Source organism: Nothobranchius furzeri, chromosome 8, assembly GCF_043380555.1.
Source record: "Nothobranchius furzeri strain GRZ-AD chromosome 8, NfurGRZ-RIMD1, whole genome shotgun sequence".
Taxonomy (NCBI): Eukaryota; Metazoa; Chordata; class Actinopteri; order Cyprinodontiformes; family Nothobranchiidae; genus Nothobranchius; species Nothobranchius furzeri.
In genome coordinates this window covers 57650126-57671117 of record NC_091748.1, presented here as the reverse complement: position 1 = coordinate 57671117, position 20992 = coordinate 57650126, and the positions used below count along the sequence as shown (strand labels likewise).

The 20992-nt window shown below is 43.1% G+C and overlaps 2 protein-coding genes across 2 annotated transcripts in view; one reads left to right on the top strand and one right to left on the bottom strand.

The window, feature by feature from the left end:
• The first annotated feature begins 6876 nt into the window (after window positions 1-6876).
• The window catches only part of LOC107393121 (uncharacterized), a 17454-nt gene continuing 3338 nt past the window's right edge, over window positions 6877-20992 (top strand). The window contains exons 1-3 of the mRNA XM_015971301.3: window positions 6877-8795; window positions 14928-15994; window positions 18990-19123. Coding sequence (XP_015826787.3) covers window positions 7716-8795; window positions 14928-15836 — 1989 coding nt within the window. The 5' untranslated portion in view covers window positions 6877-7715 and the 3' untranslated portion in view covers window positions 15837-15994; window positions 18990-19123. The remainder of the gene's footprint in view (window positions 8796-14927; window positions 15995-18989; window positions 19124-20992) is intronic.
• The window catches only part of mydgf (myeloid-derived growth factor), a 9698-nt gene continuing 7580 nt past the window's right edge, over window positions 18875-20992 (bottom strand). Inside the window, exon 6 of the mRNA XM_015971302.3 lies at window positions 18875-20098. Within this exon, the coding sequence (XP_015826788.1) occupies window positions 20019-20098 (80 nt within the window). The 3' untranslated portion in view covers window positions 18875-20018. The remainder of the gene's footprint in view (window positions 20099-20992) is intronic.

Below are 20992 nucleotides of genomic sequence, written 5' to 3'. Positions count from 1 at the left end.
AAAATATCAGCACTTATTACCAAAAACTGGCTTTTGTAGAATTGCTATAGTAGGAAAAGCCAAAAAAAAAAAAAAAAAAGCAGCATTCATGCAGCTTCATAATTGCAATTTCTAAACTATAAACCAATGTTGAGAATGCAACTGAAATTCCTCCAAAATGATGTCATCTGGTCCCATTGCGTTTGAGGTCACAACCACGGTCCTCCTACCTTGAATGGATTTTATTATAGCTTAATTTGACAGAATGAAACTTCTAATGTCATTGATGCCCATGGACCTTAACATGCTGACCAGTGACATCAGTCACTGACGAAACGGTCGCGATTTGCTGAGGTCTTAGCAAAGTCCTGAAAGGTCCACCTTTGTATGGAGACAACAGCTAAGAGGACCAAGCCATTGCGTTTTCCTTGTCACCTTCTCCTTTCCCAGAATTTTGCCTGAACTCCTTGATGGGAAACATGGCTATAGAGTAATGACACTCCCTTAAAGCTGCATTGGCAAATGTGGAAAACAAATGAGCTTGAAACATATTTTCATGCCTCTTAACAACATTCTAACATAGCATAGCTATTAATTTATTGTGGAGATTAAAAAGAAAAACGAAAATAATTAGTGATTCTCTTGCATTTGTCTAAAAGCCTCCACCAATAACACGTCTCGGACTGAAAGCAACTAACGGACCATCCAGTTGTTAGTCCTCTCAGAACCGTCGCACTTCCCTGGGTCTTCCGTCTGTTACGCACTTGCGTATTTAGCAACAGAACGCCGATGTGAGAAGTTCAGGGCTCAGTAATAGGAGAGGAGAAACAGTTGGCTACTACCACTTCAAATTCAGGACAAACCAGAGTCCCAATAGAAAAGCTTCATTTGATGTTAAAGACAACAAAAAACAGCCACTGGTGTTTTGCGCAATTTTTTTTTACTGTGGCAATGCGGGTCTCCAGCTCCCGCAGAATCGTCTCAAGGAAGATACCCAAGGGGAGGGGTGAGTGTTCAATGATCGTGTTTGCGTTCAAAACCTAGCTTGTTTGCAGATTCGCTATAACAGCTTTAAATATTTTATATTGATATTAAGCATCAAGTATATTTTATGGCTTTATACAAAACATATTTACTGACCACCGAACTAGCGGTCATGTCTAACATAAACTCCATTTTTCCAAATGGAGGTCTTTCAGGAAGCTTTTGATGGTTAAAGGCACACTTGGCAGTTTAGCATGTTTTTAGCACACCCTCCTCCGTTATTAATTATCTGGTCAAACCAAAAATGAAGCATATCTCCTCACTGTGAGTTCAGCTTTTTAACACCTTCATCTAACAGCTGAAATGTCTCACCAGCCTTCATTTCTACAGGAGTGATTCATCACTAAATTAACAAATCAGCTGTATTCACGATCTAAAGCATACAGGAAACATGCTGGAAGTAGACTGCAGCGCCGGGTATGTCCCAACAGAACAGCCCACCAGTCTGAAGAAAATGATTTAAAACATGAAAAGTTGCGTAGAGTGGCTTTAAGAGTTATTGTTTCGAACTAGAAAGGTACTTGAAAACGGGCAAAATTTCCCATAAAACTAAAGTGGTGGGTCACATTTGTCATCAACACATATCAAAGATGTCTCCCTTTCATGCGCCATTTCTGTGAGGAAGGACAAACTGAGCAGGACTTTTCACGGTCCATCCATGTGAGGATCCAGTTAGTTTTGGCATAAATCTGTAAAGTCTGGCTGCAAGTCAATGCGGGCACAAATAATCCAATGTTTGAGCTCTGGGTGGTGCAACACAACAAACCACAGGACATTGTGTTCAAACAGTAGGCAGCGGTCGACACTTTCACATCAACTCTCATCCATACTTCCAGATTTTTTCTTTAACATCAAGGCCAAAAAAGAAATGGGGCCTTTTGGGCTTTAAAAGAACTGGGAGTGCAGTCTAAAGAAGAGAGGCTCATATGAAAAGGGGGCTGAATGATTCAACTGCTTGTTTCTTTAATGTTTTTCAAAGACTACAAGCTGATGTTCACATATTTGTTTATTTGTGATGCAGCTTAAAGTGAAAGCAGATTTATATTTAGTCATCTTTTTTTTTTTGTTCCTCATTTCTATGGAAATCAACATGTCCAGGCCATCGTCCCAAACTAACAACTGCATCCACACTTTCTAAATCTCATTACAGAGCGGGCGCCGTTGCTGTAAAAAGGAGAAGCCCCCTTTTACATGAGGCATTTGCTGACATTTCAAGTGCCTCCAAATTTTTTCTTAACACCAATCTCGTGTAGGTTAGCTGGCAGAGCGCAGCCGAGTGTCTGTGCTGCTTATTATGTATTACTTTGCTTTTGTAGTCCCTCCACATCGTTACTCATCCAGTATGCTTAAAGGTGCTCTCCCCTCTGGCAAGCACAACTATGACAGTCAGCTTTGGAAGTTAGAAGTCTTTCAAAAAACTCTGCCTTTTCTCTGTCTCTCTTCTACTCGTTTTCGTTGTCCCTCATGTGTCTCTCTTCCTTTCTCACTCTCTAGTCCTCAGAGAGCACCTGACTGACGTGTTGTTCAAGGATGAAAAGCACAGCGGAGGAGAGATCCAAAAGCAAACAAGTAAAAAAATTTATATATATATATATATATATATATATATATATATATATATATATATATATGTGTATATATATGTGTATATATATATACATATATAGATAGATAGATAGATAGATAGATACATATATATATATAGATAGATAGATAGATACATATATATATATATATATATATATATATATATATATATATACGTATATATATATATATATATATACGTATATATATATATATATCCATATATATATACATATATATATATACATATACATATATATATATACATATACACTTCTGTTCACTCAGACAGATTCACAGATTTCTGCACCCGAGCCCCTTTGGATTATCACCACCACCACGCTGGACACTCCGGGGGAAACGACATCTGCTCACTTCCATATTTAATAACGCAAAACAAAACAATATGTTCTCGAGAAACTTTTCATTTTGACTTCGAGCAAACACTGAGCTAAATAGGAACACATAACCTTCCTCAGAGTGCACTGTTCTGCTGTCCAGGCGGCTATTGAAAGTTCCCAAGTGCCCAGAGGCACCCCCTCTGTGACTAAACACCATTTAGCACGGCGAATTTTGACAGGCTCGGGGGCCTTGGAGTTTCAAAGCGTTCCTTTTTACATCTGACTTTTCCGCTGAGTTGTGTAAGGTTTTCTCTGGACTGCTCTCTGTCTCTGTGGAAAGATATTCAACCTGAAACCTGCCCCCGCAGTGACAGCAAAGTTCAGCAAACACCAGTGGAGACGCACGCCTGGCTGCTTCTCGATGGGCAGCCGGTGTGTCGCAGCACTCAAAACAAGAATGGGACCACTACAGGAGGCAGTGGGAAAAGGTTACAAGGAGACCCCATATGCTGCGTCTGTCTTCTGCTCACGACCAGTACAAGGTGGTGATGAAAGGCCACCTGTTAGAAAAGCAGAGTCCAGACAGAACATGAAGCATTCCTATTTGTTTCTATGTCTTCTTTTGGCCTTCAGTCACACACACATTATTATAATACACAAGGAGGTTAGTCAGCATGAAATGGACAGAAGCTGTGACAGCTTTGCTGAGATGAGCAGTTATTGCATGTTTGACTGCTACTTTTAGAAGGTCTCGTCTCAAACTGGATAACTGGAGGAAAACTGAATCAGTAATGCACCTTAAAGGGGACATGCAGCACCATGACTTTTTTCTTAAAGTGGCAATGTGTACCTAATCTCTGGAAATATCCATCGAAAATGTTGAAAATGTAGGGTTAGGGTCTAAAGTACATTAGGTGCAGGTCTAGCATCTTTGGAGGACGCCACATTAGACACCATGTTTGCTTCTGGCCGGCTCGGGAACCTGCGCTTGTCGATGACATCGCTCTACACGATTGGCTGGATGTACGACTTAACGACGTTACCACGTTCGAAAACATTTAGGCAGTGAGAAACATGAATTTAATTCCAAAACTGCTGAACTATTTACAAAACCTATGTGAAAGAACAGAATAAAAAAATAAACAAAATATGTTTTGGACAAGCGGTATTGTCGTAGTACGATGACGTCATCGGCAGGCGCAGGACCCTGAGCAGATCCAGAAACTACAGCGCCAGAAAACTAGCATCAGCATTGCGTTCTCTCGATGGAATTAACTGAAGAACCATCAAAGTCTGAGGAGTCACGCCAAGGTCACATGCTTTCTGCTCCACAGGTAAGGTTTACCGTAATGTATTTTTTCAAACTAGCGACAGTCAGGAGGAAATGGAGTGAAACTACCCTGAAATGTATGTACTGCCACCTAGCACCAGGAAACTACACACTGCCACTTTAAGTATTAATAGTTATAAGGTTGATAACATGTTCATTAACTTTGTTGCACAAAATCTCTCACATAAATCAAATTCAGCTGTTTTATTCTCAACGGTTTCAGTACCTTCCAGAATGAGCCTTTTCAGGGCTCTGTAAGAACACAAGCTAGAGCTGGCCACACCCACCCCTACCCCAGGCTGCTATAAGCTGAGAAGCTCTGATAGCCTGGGGCGGGCATGGAGTAGAGCTGCTGCTCCTCCTGCAGCAGCTTTCTTTTGCACACGAGAGGTGGTTCTGTGCTATTTTGTGACATCACAAATGGGGTTTATTTGAAACAGCTTGTTTTAGGAACATAATCCTAAAACCAAACAATGACAGAAAAAGGATGGACCGTTGTTTTTGTGTTTAGAGCATTTATAGAAGCACCAGATTTACAAATATGAAAGATCACAATCTGCCAAATATTTATCAACTTTTAGAGCCCAAAATATGAGCTGCTCCTCTCACAGATGGTACTGGTAGGCCTAATGTTTTCATTTATCTCAAAACTTGTTTGTACAAACTTTCAAACCATAAAAACGTGCAGTAAGTTTATGGCTGGCTTTGGAATTTTGCTGGAAGGTTTTATTGAGACTGTTATTTTAGGACTGACCATATTTTTCTAAATAAGATATTAATGTAAGGTATTAGTAGAATTTTGGTAGGGCATATGCTTCACTCCTACTTTGTTTAAAAACTCAAGAGAAAGCCATGAGAATCTTTCACAAAGTCAGTTGTAGAGACCACACTAATAATTTATTGAATTAAATGTTTAGATTTTATTGGACTCCAAATTTAATAGTTTGGCATATTCCTGATTCATCATTTGTAAGAATGTAATCAACGATATTAGCATTAGCATACCTATAGGTTTTTCCATGTATATTAGCATTGTGCTAACCACTCTCTGCCAGTTAAATCACAGCCTTTGCAATTAGAAAATCTCCTTTTGTCACATAGCAATTTAATTGTATATGCAATTAATCGTTCAGCCCTATTAGCTACTGGTAGAAAAGAGACGGTGAAACTCCAGGACTATAAAAACCTGACAGATCTACATCACATTGTCACTTAACATTCATGGACATAACACAAAACTACTCAGACCAATGGTAGACCTGCTGAGGCTCCAATGGAGAGTGGCTGGACCAACCTGCAGAGCTGAATCTTTTTGCTACTGTTTGTCTAGATTTCTACTTTGAGATGACTCTTGTTGTGAATTGGCGCTATATTAATGAACTGAACTGAAGAAACGAACAGGTCCTCACAAGATTTTTCTTCTTCCTGCTCCCTTTTTGCGCACGTACAGTAAACAGACGAAGACGTTATCGATGTTGTCTGTTAACTTGAGTGAAATGAACTATTTGATTTATTTAGGCTTTTTTTTCATAATTTTATCACAAACTGCTAGACTAAAACCCTGAATCCTTCAGTTCAATTTGTCATAGCGTTAACAAAAAAAACATGTTTTTTTCTTTCAAAGTGTTCGGGATAAACATGAACTAAAATGGCATTATTTTAAGTGCTGTTCCATTTGCAATTATTCTCAAACTTTTAAAGGTAAAAATTCAACGCAACTTCCTGCTGCGACACAGAAACAGACTTGATTGTGCAACACAGCAGGTTGTGTGCTGCTAGAAGCTCAGAAGGATTAATCCTGGTGCTCTATTACTTCCACTATTTGTACGTTTTTTTTTTTCTTTCTTATAATCCAGACTAATGGTCACCATAGGCTGACAGCAGTCTGTCGACATGCAGGCTTGAATCTTCTTATCCTGCAGATTACACCAAACCTGTGTGGGGTTTTTTCTCCTGCAATGTAACGCGTGTCAGTGAATGAAGTCGTGTTTTAAGGAGGGGGGGGCACTACCTGAGGAGCAGATTGCTCCCCTGACTAACAGCGTGACAGACGCTTTGAGTGTCTTGGTGCATGAGTGACAGAAAACTGTCAGGCCTTTTTGTGTGGCTCTGCTGGTGTTTTTCACTTAAGACGCTGCCAGAGAGGGAGGTACCCACCAATGCAGCAGCAGCTGAGTGAAAAAGCACCTAGGAGGCATATTTGAGCTTGTTAGACACATGAAATCTGATCCAGACAGCCCCTGAAAATTTTAATCGAAATGAAAAGCCTGAAACTAGCAGCTGTCTGTTTAAGTGGAACAAATGGAAGTTAGTTTTGTGTGTGTGCGTGTGTGTGTGTGAGAGAGGGAGAGAGCGAGAGAGAGAGAGAGAGAGAGAGAGAGAGAGAGAGAGAGAGAGAGAGAGCAAATAAAAGCAGCAAAACAACAACAAAGATGGGGATGTAATGTGACACTATTTGCCAGCAGCTTTTACAAACCGAGCCGCTCCACGGGAAAGCTGTTATTTGCCATTTATACTTTCTGTCAAAGTGCTGCTGATCCCTCATCTTACAGGTCACAATTATATGCCCTCTTTCCTCTCTCCTCCATCCCTTCCTGCAGCCGTCCTCCACTCTAAGCAGCATTTAATTGTAAGGGGCTGAGCTGGAGAAAGGAGTAATCAGATGAGAACAGAGGCAGGAGGCATCACGTGGGTACGCACTCACTATCCGGAGGATTAATAATACTGTCGTCTTGATTGAACTTCAGCCGCTCTCCCTAGTAAATTGGAGGTGGAGAATGGGGAAAGAGGTGAGGAGAGGCGGGGGACAAAACCAGTGGCACAGACAGAGGGGAGGGAAAGAAAAGAGATAAGGGTTACCCAGATAAGAACAGAGAGGAGGTAGAGATACGGAGAGAGAAATAACGGTAGGGAGAGGGAGTTGGAGGAAGAAAGAGTGAGGAAAGGAGGCAGCGCAGTGCAGTTCAGGATGGGAGGGGGGAGAGAGAGAGAGATGTGGAGACAGGAAGCCTCTGCTGCTACTGTGCCAGTGAGACGCAGGCAGGCGGAGAGGGAAGACGGAGCGAGAGGGGCCCCTGGCATCTCCGAGGCTGAACCCACGGAGGGGGATGAGGGGCTCAGGAGCAACAACAACAGAAAGAACAGTGGGAGGAAACGGAGGGAAAAGAGGCAGGGCAATAAAGTCATAAACAGAAACAGGAGGGTGGGTGGAACCAGAGCTGAGGAGGGAAAGAACTGGGAAACAAAGTTTGGCTGGCGTAGCATAGGAGCAGGGAGATGAGGAAGGAGACTAAACATCAGAGCAGATTAAGCATCTGTTAATGGCAAAGGCAGGGGGGGATTCATGGGAGAAGAAGAGGAAAATCTATTCATCTCAGGAGTTCCTCTTCTGTCTTCTCTTCATTTTCTGAGGCTGCTGGACACCATCCATCACCATGTTCTCTGACAGCCGCACCACGACGCCCGGGGAGCAGAAGAGCTTCAAGCCACACACCCCTCACTTCATCCCGTGGCTGCGCAACAGTCTGAAGGCTCAGCACAGCGGTGGTGACCTGGGAGTCAACGGACCGTACAAATCCAGCTCAGAGGCCCGTAACAACCTGACCCCACTGGAGAGAGCCAAGGGCATCGGTTTCTTCTCCATCCAGGGAAAAGAGCGGGGAAAGAAGGGTGAACTACGATGTAATGGCATTGGGATGCTGCCAGTGATGCTGAGGGGGCATCACATCCTGCCAGGGAGTCTGGGGAAGCAGAAGGACGGGGGTTCTGCCAGGTGGAACAAGACCAAAGAGCTGGACACAGACACACCACGCTCAGAGGAAGGCCTGGGAGACAGCTCGTCCTCCACTCCGAAGAACCACAGTTTTGTAAAGAACCACGGCAACTCCCTGGGCCTCCACCAGCCTCAGAAGGATGGTACCTCAGTCAAGAAGTATGGGCCTTTAGTGGGACCCCCTCCAACTCCTGTCCCCATGCTGGTGGCTGAGAAACCACAGGTGCCTGTGGTGGTGTGTGTGGAGGACGGGGAGGGAAAGGTGTGGGACTACAGCAGTCGCACTACCTACCGTCAGAGAGACCTCCATTCATCCAGCTGGCTGAGCTCAGACACTCAGAGGCTCATAGAGAGGCAGCAAGGCTTCAGCTCCAGCTTCAGCTACATCAATAAACACAGCAGGAACTCGCAGAGCCACAGAGACCTCGGCGAGACCACAGTGGAGGCTTTCAATGGACCCCTGAATGGACTCATCTTCTCCACTGAGATTCCCCACAGGGGCCTGCCATGTACCACAACCCTGAGAGGCCCCAGGAAACCCAGACCCAACTCGGAGCGGATAATGACCCTGGGTCAGAACCAGACATGGGTACAGCACAAACCAAACGCCAAAGAGGAGTCCCCACAGAGGAAGGAAGCAGGATGCACGAGAAGAGTGGTCCGGAACCAGATCAAACGGGTGATGGACAACCTGGAGCAGGTTCTCATCGCTCTGAGGGACATCCAGCAGGAGATGAAAGAGGTAACAACAAAGATTTTGGTGATTTTCCCCCCGACAGCCATGAATCATCTAATCTCCTTCCAGGACTAAAGAATAATAAACAAATCTGTTGGAGAGAGGAGGGTTTTCCTCTTGTTAATTTAGACGTTTTCCTCATGCAGAAAATATTCAAGCTCACATTAAAAAAAAACCTTGAGGGCTTGTGCTCTCGCAGATAACGAGACTGACTACAAATGCTCATCCTCAGCAGAATGAAACATGGATGTAAAAAAGTCAGCTGCAGGCTTGCATGAATAGAGCAATTTGCTGCTTCTGTTTCTCTAAGTGTCCTCTGTTGTCCTCAGATGTGGAGACTCGCACAGCACTTGATGTGCAAGTTGTTGTGCATCTTCACAAAGCTGGGGGAGAGAATAGTTCTGCTTCATTTGCACAGTGCATTCGGAGACTGTTTAGATGGTGCCGTGTGACATTAGGCCATCTTTCCTCCTCTAATGTCCTTTCTCCCCCTTTCCTCTCCTCTCGTGGACAGCTGCTGCTCCAGGCACAGCTGGATGGTGTCTGACGCTGTTTTTATATAATCCATTTATGTCTGAATATCTCTGCCTCGCATTTGGACTCATCCAGTAAAAGTCACACACAACCCTTGCCTCGTGGCGACTGATCTAAATCTGCCCGTTCGCAGCCAAACCAGAGGTAGTAACCTCATCATCCCGGCTGTAAGGTTTTTATGTGACAGCATTAATATAACAGTGATGAAAGTCCATATAAGCTACACCAAAAAGGAGGAGGAGGAAGGTGCTGCAAGGCGAGAGTAATAGGAAATTGTAAATTTTCACGATGGATGTGACAAATCAAAGGAAGATAAGTCACAGTGCAGGTATATATTTCAAGGCTTTGTGTCTTATGAGCAACAAAGAAGAGAAATACAGGGAGCTTTTAAAGCTTCAGTCAAAAATCCCATCAGCTTCTTGCTTTCATGCAGGAGGAGGGAAAACATCAGAAAGCTCTGAATACAACAGCATTCATCTGCTGAAGCAATTTCAACAGGTGGGAAAAAAACCTGCCCTATGACTCAGGGCTTCAAGAGAAAATAAAACCCACCTGAGTGCAGCCAAAAGACTTAAATGAAACTGAAATAGCGGAGCTGAACAACAAACATCTTTCAGCAATCACAAGAAGTGCACGTGTGGACCTGAGGAGTAGAGAGAGAAAAAACCATCCATCCATCCATCCATCCATCCATCTTCATCCGCTTATCCAGAGTTGGGACTTGGGGGCAGTAGCCTAGGGCGAGAGGCCCAGACTTCCCTCTCCCCAGCCACTTGGGCCAGCTCCTCTGGGAGAATCCCAAGGCGTTCCCTGGCGAGGTGAGAGACATAGTCCCTCCACCGTGTCTTGGGTCTACCTTTAGGTCTCCTCCCGGTTGGACGTGCCCGGAAAACCTCACCAGGGAGGCATCCAGGAGGCATCCTGACCAGATGCCCGAGCCACCTCAACTGGCTCCTCTCGATGTGGAGGAGCAGCGGGTCTACTCCGAACCCCTCCTGGATGACCGAGCTATCTCTAAGGGAGATAGGGTGAGCCACTCTTCGGAGAAAACTCATTTCGGCCGCTTGTATCCGCAATCTCGTTCTTTCGGTCGCTACCCAAAGCTCATGACCATAGGTGCATAGGTGAGGGTAGGAACGTAGATCGACCGGTAAATCGAGAGCTTTGCCTTATGACTCAGCTCTCTCTTCACCACGACAGACCAGTACAACGCCCGCATCACTGCAGATGCACCACCAATCCGCCTATCGATCTCACGCTCCAGTTTTCCCTCACTCGTGAACAAGACCCCGAGAAATTTAAACTCCTCCACTTGGGGCAGGACCTCATCCCTGACCCGGAGAAGGCATCAAGACCATGGTCTCAGATTTAGAAAAAAGAAAACATTGTTTTTTTTTAAATAAACACTCTCTCTCTCTCTGCAGATGAAAAGCGAGGTCCTCAGCCCTTTTATCTCTTCTGATTCCTGACATTAACAAGCGGTACCTGCCCAGAGTCACTTGATGTGCAGATTCATGCCGCACTTCAAAGTAACATGAAATGCATTGCTCAAAAAGAAGAGGAAAAAAGCTGCAGCATAAAAAAAACCCAGAAAGACAAACCAGGTCATCCTTTGACATCAGCAAGGATGTTGTTGAACACAGAGGACAAAACTCATCCAGCATGAGCAGAGGATTTATCTGTGCACACAGAGCAGGTGGTGAGCTGGGTCAAACATTTTCCCCAGCGTAATTTTCTCCAATCTCTCTGTCATCGTCCAGCTGTGCGTCTCTGTGTGTCTTAGTATTAAGCATTTATACGTGGAAGTGAGCTGAGCTTGCACTCGTTTCACATGAGGGCATGCAGGTCCCTTTTTTTTATTATTATGTGTTCTTTTTTACCATCCAGAAAAATGCATTAGATGGGAGGTGCGACTAAATATAACCTACACATAGTACTCTCATTCTGTCTGGGCTGATTTAAACTCGTTTGCATTCAGACGAGTGTTTAAAGATGTGGAAAAAGACCTCTACAATCATTATCCAGAGTTTTATTATTCCTTTAAAGCTGCAGTTGTAAAAATCACTTTGAAATATATTTTAAACATTTTGTTGGCAATAACTCAAACTGAAATAAAACTCCATGGTGGCTCAGGAGAGGTTTAAGTTGCTGACCATGTAAAAAGCAAAGAACCGAGACCAAATTCAGCTACTTTCAGGAATTCTCCCTCTCTATACTTTACATCGCATGCAAAACAGAAAAGATTGCCCGTGCGCTAATTGATGAGACAATCGTGCACAAATGTAGTAGCTATAAAAAATATCTGTTAAGTAAATGATTTTTCCAAGCCAAGGCTCCCGTTTAAGAAGAGATGGTATTAAAAACTTTCTTCAGTGGACTGTAAAATGCTGAGCGTACTCCTTGGTGGGCTCTCCCTGCAGTCTCATGCTGCCTTCCAGTTCTTTAGAATTTGCTGCATTCACGCCTCATTGAAAAAAATACCTGTTTCTCCCTTTCCAAAATTATTTTATCAACAATTTTATGGGTTCTTTTGAGCTTTTAATTGACTAAAATATGACTTAAAGTAACACCCAGCAGTTTCCAGCTCATCTGCCCTACTGGTTGAAAGTGGAATTACAACTGTCAAAAAACAACCTTGCTGTAGCTAGCGCTAACAACAAGCTAACACTAACATGAGCCAACTAATACTAACATAAACCATGAAGTAAAAAGATCCACACTGTTGGACAAATATTATTACTTACAAGTCCAGTAGCAACAAAGCCAGGTCACCATCAGTCTGTGATTTTTGTGGCCTCCTTTAGCTTCCTCAAACTAGTGTAGGCCACGCTGATGCTCACTCTGGTTTTAGCTCTTTGCTTCGCCTCCAAAGACATTACTCTCTTACTTTTACTTCCGGGTCTCGCCATGATTACAAAAGAAAAAGCAAACTTCTTCTTGTTGTGCTTTTTTTTTTGTTGATCAGCAAACTGAAAAAGTTAACTGCTCGCATAACAGCTAACAGTCGTAAATCAGGTAATGAGCTATGGGGAGCCTATGTGTCCTCCTCTTCCAGTTGGCTCATGGGTCCCGGGACTGTGATTTGGAATGGTAGGATGTCCAAGGAAGGTCCCACCTTTCTCGCCTCCGATTCACTGGAAAGGCTTTCCTACAATTGGCTATTTCATTTAGCAGCAAGCCGTCTTGCCTCACTAACTAAAGATTGTCTCCCTGCCCCAACAGAACAGCTGTTTTGGGGAGTTTTGTAAAGAAAATGCAAACTTAGCACATTAATAACCATTCTGTCTTGTTTTGCAAAGTAGTTTTTTTTGTTTCTTTTCTTTAAAAAAAACCCAGATAAACATAAAATGTGAACTTATATTGAATCTTGTTGCATTCATCACACTGTTGGACTTTATTTTATATCTGTTGACTCTCAAGCATTAAAGAGCAAGTCACCCCCTACCAAAGTATTACTCCACCCCCACTTCCTGTTTAAAAAATGCAACAAATGCTGTTGCCTAGCAGACCGAGAGGGCGGAGTAACTAACAAATACACACACACACACAGGCTCACAACGACATTGTGACATCATATGGTACCAGCTAACGTTCTAGGGTACCTCTTACCCAATAGTGATGGCAGATTTAAATTCAAATGCAGTGCAGAGTTTTCACCTGACAACGGCACAACACTGACAGTTTTAGGCAGAAAATTTAAATTTTAACTAAAATGAGCTAAAATGCCTTATCTGAGTATGTAATATAATAAAACTGCCCTATTTTGCCCAGACGTGAGCAGCAGATCTGTTTCTCTTCAAGAATAATGAAAACTGGTGAAAAATATGTCAAAATCAAAATCAGCCTTGAATTTGATTTGAATTAAATGATACACATTTAAACAGATGATGAGAGATGTGTTCTACCTTGCAAACAGCCTTAACCGATTAAAGTGAAGACATAAGATAGCCTAGTAATAAGATAACCCCATTGCTTGAAAGCCATTTGATATAGTCAGTTTAATAGTGTGATAAATGCAACAAGATTCATTGCAAGTTCACATCTGACATCTTTCAGGTTGTTTTTTAAAAGAAGCTGAAATGTTGCAAAACAGGACAGGATGGTTTTAATGGCGCAAAGTTCACAGTCGGCACGTCGCATATATGATGTCACCACAGAATCTCATCTCCTCTAGCGTAGCTGCTACTTATTACAAGGCCAGATTTATGGTGGTTCTTTTCTCCCGAGGGTAGGATTTGTAGTTTGCTAAACTGACAGCCATTTTTCCTCTGCTCTTCTTTGTGTCTGATTTGATGACGTAGCTTTGGTGATGTGCATTTGTAGTTCTGGACATATTTTCACACCAAACCTAAAATAACTTTTGCCCCCGTTTGAAAACAAGTGCTTTCTTGGCAACAGAATGTGTCTTTAAAATTCATGGAAGTCATATGGTAAATCTATGGTACATGACAAATGAGATTAGAACACAACTTTTACAGCCACATTGACTTGCATTCATTTTTTCGTTCTTCCTGGGACCCATGGTCTGTAAGTAGATGGGCGTGGCTTAGGCTCTCTATAGAGCACCTACCCGCTCCACAAAGGTGTAAAGTTCAGTATCGGGCCACTAGAATGCTTCAGAATGGTGTCAAACATGAAACGACTCAAGTTCCTAACTCAACAACCACTGAGATCAATGTTAAAGCTCTAGTTTAAAAAACTATCTAGTGTTACGTTAAATTAGGGTCTAGCATTTGATAGTGTGTTAACATCTGGATTGTGTGTTGTAGCTCCAGCCCTGCCCCCCACCATGTCTTTAACCCAGTACCTGTAAAACCAATTAAGTCATGACATTTTTTTTGTGCTGGCATGAAGTAATTCAGCTATGACAGCCATCTTTTGCCTTTCGGCACAGGGGCTTTTCCCCTTGCACATAATGATTTAAAGAGAGAGAGTGCGGGCTGTGACGTCCCGACTTAAAGTGCGATCGATAGTCAGGTCAAAAGGCAGCTCACAGAATCATTTATTAAATTCATTCTGTCTGATAACAAAGGCTGAAGGTAAATTATAGCGATCCCTGAAATCACTGTGACAGTTTTCACTGCAGAAGCTTCCACAAGTAAGACCAGTGTCAGTGGAACAAAGGTGAGTTTTTTTTTACACGAGCAAAGTGAACGACCACCTACTGTTTCCCTCTGCGTCCTTTCATAACCGACTTGGATTAATGCTCATATGAATGACGGTTCTTTACCAGCTCCTCCATCATAATATGGTAGGTCTATGATTCATGAGGCAAAAAACACCATCTCTGGGAGAAAAGTTGTACCTACAGTTTCTTTTTCCATAAATCAGTCGGTCACTTATTGATTCTCAGTGTGCAAAGACCCAAAGTGTCAACAACAGCTCACGAATAAGTCTCATAACATCTCTGGCGTCCTTCATGACCTTTTATCTCCTTTATCCTGGTGTGATGAAATGAAGAAACAAATCGATTTGAAGACGAACAAAAACAGTTTCATCAGTGTGTAGATTTTTTTATTATTGTTATTTTTCAAACCCTGAGGAGATTTTTCTGGCATATTAGTGATTCTATTGATCCGTTTTGGTGTGTGATTTTTTTTCTAGGTGGTGCAGCAGATTGACTATCTAACCTCCTCCATTGATCTGGATGAGGAGGAGCAGCAGGGGACCAGAGGAGATGCTAAGCCTCCCAGCGACACCAGCTACAGTTCAGGCTCCAGCTCCAGTGAGATAGTGGTGGGCAGCCTCCGCCAAAGGCAGCCAGAAGCTGACATGCGGCCAGGAGCCGTGGACTCGTGTGGCCCCCCCATCAGAGATCATCACAGCCGAAGCCAGTCTCCACAGAATGCACGGCTGAGCTCGATCACCTCAGGGTTTTTATCAGACGGGAGTCGGAGTCTTCGAAAAACTTGCTGTCCCTCTCGTCGAAAAAGTGACCAACGGCCTAAAATCCACACTTTGTCTCCCCAAAGAAGCCTCCCTGCCCGGCCTCCCACTCCTGGTCTTTCTCCTCTAACAGTAAACCTCCATCACCCCAGCAGTCCTGCTTCACAGCCTCACTCCCCAGGGGCATCATCCTCCATTAGGACAGGCACCATCTCCCCTCCTTCCCCTCTGTTTCTGAAGCCTTATCCCCCCCCTGCCCTCAGCCCGTCTGTCATCATAGAGACCAAAGTCAGGGCTAATAAGACCACACAAAGCAACGTCCCATCTGCTGGTCTACTGTCACCATCTCGAACTCCCTCCCAGTCTAAAAGCTGCCCACCGACACACTCAGTGACTCAAGCTTCAGCTCTGGACTCCAGGGAGCGGCGAGCATCCTCAGCGGGACCTTCCCGTGTTTGCACCGCCTCTGCCGGGACGGCCAAACCGCCCACAGCACAAGGCTGCAGAAGTCGCAAGCCTCCACCTTACCCCCAGGACAGACTGTCCGAGCCCACAAAGAAGGTGAAGGAGCCCCGCAAAGCTCCTCCGTACCCTGAGAAAAGAAAGCTGCTCTCAACCACGGTGTGAGACAATGCAGCGGGAGGGGGAGGCTGATCGAACCGAGCTACATCCACAGCACCAGCCACATGTCTGCAAGAGAGCGCAGTGATTTAAAGCAATTTAAGGCTCGCCAAGTTGAGCTGAGATCAAGTTTCCAAGGTGACGGAATTCAGACGCAACCTGTGGTGAGTGAGTCTGGAATAACTGCCTGCTTCTGACGTTTTCCCCTTCTCTAGTTTCAAAATCTCCTGGTCAAGCAAAGGCCATGACATCTGTCTGGGTTACCAGGCAGGTAACAAGAGATTTTGTGCAGATGTTGAATTTGCACCCCCTGCACTCTGACTCCCACAGACCGCACAGCAGAAGGCTAAAGAGGCAGGCATTACGAAGCAGAAACCTGAAGGAAACTGCAATTTTCCCAAAATGGCAAGACAAAGAAAGGAGTGATTATTTTTTTGCACTTCAGCCCACGCACCCAGACCCATCCACTCACACGTATTAGCTGTAATTGCTGTCAGACGTCGTGATGATGAGAACTCAGTGCAGCTCGGGCCACTTTGGCTGAGCGGTGTGAAAGCACATGCAGGGGGAGGCAAGGTCAGAGATGTGTGATAGATCTGGAGGCAAGAAAAGCTCTCATGAAAAGGAGAAACTTGGCAAGGCCACAGAAGAACGGAACAGGCTATAGCATCAGAGTAGGTGTCAAAGGAGACAGGGGGCAGCTGGCCACACAGTACCCTTCAACCCGGCCCCCTCGGCGTTACAAAAATCCCATCTCCTTTGCTGCCTCTGGCTCGACCGGCCTGGCAACAATCTCCATCTGTTCCCCTCTAAATGTCAGGAGATGCAACAAGGGAGAGCGAGGGAGAGGAAGAAAGGAGCTGGCGTGTTGGGGGGGAAAGAAAGAGTTTCAGATGCTGGAAACCCAGCCAGATTGATTACATAAAAACAACACAGCAAATCAATGGCGGTTTCATTTAGGTCATCCACTGTTGTGTTATCTAAAATGTTACTTTGGTTTAGGGCTAATTCTTTCTGAAGCTCATTTTACTGAAATAAAGTGGTTGATGCTGCTTTAATCTACACTGCAGCTGGCAATAAATTGTTAGAAATAGCTCATTTCCATCTTGTTAAAAAAAATAAAAAGGTTTAGCTGTTTCAGATGGGTATGGTGATTTTTTTAGGGGGGAGGTGTTCCTGAAACAAGCTGCTGTTTGCTGTGACTACTTTTAGTTCAGGCTTAATGAGCATTTTGCAGCCCTAGGATGTGGATTTGCCTCTTTATATCATTTAAAAGGCACACATTACATTCAAAACATGACTCCTAATTAGATTAAACAGTAGACAAGTACCTCAGTGAACTGTGAGGCTCTTGAAAACCAGCAATACTGCAGCCACGCTTTTTCCTGCATTGCACAAATTCACAATGGCTGGAAATGAAAATGAAGGAGCCATCGTTCGTCAAAAAGCAAAAAGTGGGTGAAAACGTTTATTTATTATTATTTTTTTCTGTTAGTGAAATATCTTTTAAACAACTGGAAGAAATTTGATGAAATTCTCAGAGAGTAATCACTGGAAATCCATCAACAACCAACTGATGTTTTGCAAACACACAAAAAATGGCTTTGATTCAGTCAATTCCACAGATATTGAGTTAAAGCTTGTAGCATGAGATCTTACATCATGTCAGATTATGTTTGTTTTTGATTAAAACAGCTGAAACTCCATAATTCCCCCAACATAAGACAATCTGAGTTGACAAATCTGACATGAAAGGTGAATGCCTTTGATTTCATAAGAATTTCATCAAAAAGGGAACAATTGTCAGAAGGAACGAACGAACCCTCAAAGGATGAATCTGACGAGCTGAAAGCAGGAAAGCAAAATTATCGCTGTAGTTTTTATTTCTAGAACTGCATCTTGTAAAAAAAAAACCCTAAACAAGGAGAGAGAAAAAACTGCGATGATTACGTTGGATCTGAAATAGGTTCAAAGCCTAACGTTGCATCTCAGCTGCAGAGGCATGCATACATCTTCCTGATGGTTTTTGACGTGAGGAGAAGTTGAAAGTAAATATTTCCGTTAGTGTCAGACGGTAAACAGCAGTTGTGTGTGTTCGGGATACACATAACAGCGTGAAGGCAGCTCGGAGCCTCACAAACACACCAGACTGATGGGTAAACAAAGAGCTATTGTGCTGCAGAGACTTATAACTCAATACAACAACTGAATTATAGAAAAAAAGTGACAAAATCTTTTCCACAAGGCTGCAAAACCAGAAATCACAGTCTCAGCTTTGCTATCAAGATGCTTTGTTTGTGCAGTATGTCAAGATGTTCCTGTAATCCAGTTTTTCTGCTGAGTTTTTGGGTAAAATTCAGACGTGCAGCCATGAAAAGCACAGGTAAATGCCGAGATTTGGCTTGCGTTGTGGAACTCCTGCCTCAAACAAACTGCTGCTGGTTTGAGGACAATCTAGATTACAGATTTTCCTCTTTGGCTTACCATAATGATGAATAAATCCCTCCTGACTTTATAGCTCTCTAAGCCCACTAAGATCAGCACAGCATAGATTCCCATATGTGCCTCTGGATTTATTAGATCCTCCCTGCAAAAGCTTTCCTTCTCCCCCAGAAATTAAGGAAGAAACAATGAAGGCTTTTTATCTCCTGAAAGCATTTATTCGAGGACAATATATGTTAATTGACTACGCTTACAGAATACATTTTAAAGCAAATTTTTCATTACTCTGGTAGAAAGTGTCTCAGGAAGGCTCGACTAGAAGCTTTGAAGCTGGCTTCCCTTCCTACGCTGCTTTTAAACTAATTCAAATTAGGAATGCATTAGTGGTGCCTCTAAAATTGCTGTTATTCTGAACGGATAAGATGGGCATAAAAATGCGGCGCGCCCTATTCACCGAAGCCCAGCTCTTGACAGCCGCTCAGAATATTTAAAGCCTCAACACAGGCAATCAAAGTCCTCCTCTTTTCATGTTTACCCTTTGACAAGGCTATGGGAGGCTCAATTAGATCGTGACTGATGTAACCCGACAAAAAACACAGGAGTTATCTCCACCGCATTGACAACGTGTCTTTTAATGAAAACACGTTTCATCACCAATCAGATCAACAAGTAGGAAAAAACAGAAATGAGTAACATAACATGTTTTCTTTCTCCAAGGCAGGTCAGGGTGTGATCATTTCCTGTTCTGGCCCCTCAGCGAGTCTGGATGGCGAGAGGGGGGGGACCGATGAGCCAGCTGAGAATTTCCTCAAATCCAGAGGATCAGCTTGAGAGAGATGAGACACCAAAAGGTACCCCAAGATTTAAATCTGCAGAATCTTCAAATCTGAGCTGGATCCTCGGACACTTGTGTTGTTTGAGTAGGAGATAAAGCAGCAGTAACATAAGAGGGGAAGGTGTGTGTGTGTGATAATGAAGCACTTCTGAAACCTGCACCATATTCTCACTGATCCCCACATGTGGCATGGAGAGATGAAAGAGACGGGTTCAAGAGGGCCTCAGGAGTATGTGCTGGCATCTCTCTGCCTTGTGTCTGAACATGGCCTCATTTTATAGATTTAACTAAAGTTTATGTTCTTTTATAAACATAATGTGGATAAAAATTACAAAATAAACCACGGATAAGACAAACACTGATCACAAGTGGTGTTTGAAGGGAATCAGATGTGATGCTTAGTTATCCAGGCCAGACAGAGATAAAGGGTAAGGTCAGCTGGGATGTGTTTGTTTCCAACAGCATCACAGATCAGAATGAAACCAGAAACGCGCGCGCACGTGTGTGTGTGTGTGTGTGTGTCTCAATGATATTGCAGATTACTCACTTTCCTTTTAGGATTACAGAAGATGCATAAATCTTCTTGCTAGTTTAAAAGTGTCATCTACACTGAGCACACAACCTCTAAATCAGATATCAGAAGTCAGATACACAAACCTCACATCAGACATGAATTATTTCACAAAAAAACAACTTTCTTTTTTTTATTAGTAACTAAAATCTGGAAGCTTGATCATGTTGTTTCTTATTTCTGGTAGAAATGACAAAAGAAATAAAACAACTCCTGACTCAGAAGTCAACAGTTTCGGTTGTGACTCAAGAAAGAAATCCATTCTTTGTCGATTGAAAAGCAGAAGCACACAGTTCAAAGGGGTGCTGTGATTGGCTGAAGCCCAAAGACTTCTGGCCAATCACAGTTCATCGTGTCGCGTCTGTCCAATGACGGTCAGTTTGGAAAGCTGAGCACTGAATTTTCCTTCGTTGTGGGTCACTGGAAGTCAGAAAAGAGGGAGAATTACTGCCAAAATACAATAACAACATTAGCTAAACAAAGACCTTCATGTTAAACAGATCCCTGCATACATTATTAAAAGGTGAAAGGAAATCCTTCTCTAACACAAACTCATCTGTAGGAGTGGAAATGTTTCAAACAAGCATTCGGGCTTTCAGTCGTTTTTCTTTATGTCTGACTTTGTGTGGGTGGAACGTTTTACAGGTACTTCAGTGTTTTTACATAAATATTAATGTCAACATCTGGAAGGTCTGAACATGTTCTGGGTTGATAAATGGAGAAAAAAAATGTGGAGAGGTATCGCATTATAGATAAGGCCTAAAAATGCTCCATCAGATCTCAGTTTGATACCAAAATCTATCAAGTTCCTTTAATGAAAACATCTAATACATCATCCAGCAAATAAAGATCATATCAGGTTTTTCTGGCTCCAAAAACATGCATTAGGCTTGTTTTCTTGTAATAAAAGAACATTTTGTTTGACTGAGATTAATTCACTTGTGATGGAAAAGAAATGTAGCACACTAGCATTTTTATACCTCTGAATGCCTAGAACACGCGTGTCTAGTAACAATTAGTTTTATTCTAGCTCCTATCCCCCCTTCATAAATCACATTCACGTTTACACAAACCATCCAATCATCTGGACGATGGCAGCTGCAGCACAAAGTGCAAGCATGAAAACACGCTCGTAAAGACGACGGGGAAACGGATATACAGACCTGGTTTAGGTTTAAAAAGTCTGATGTTGAGGAGAAAAACATCCTCAGTAAAATGTTCTGGGTGACAGTAAAGTCGTACCTGCGTTAACGGTTCGTTAACCTCAACTCCCTTAAACGTCATTTTCCTTTTAACTAGGGATGCACCGATGGA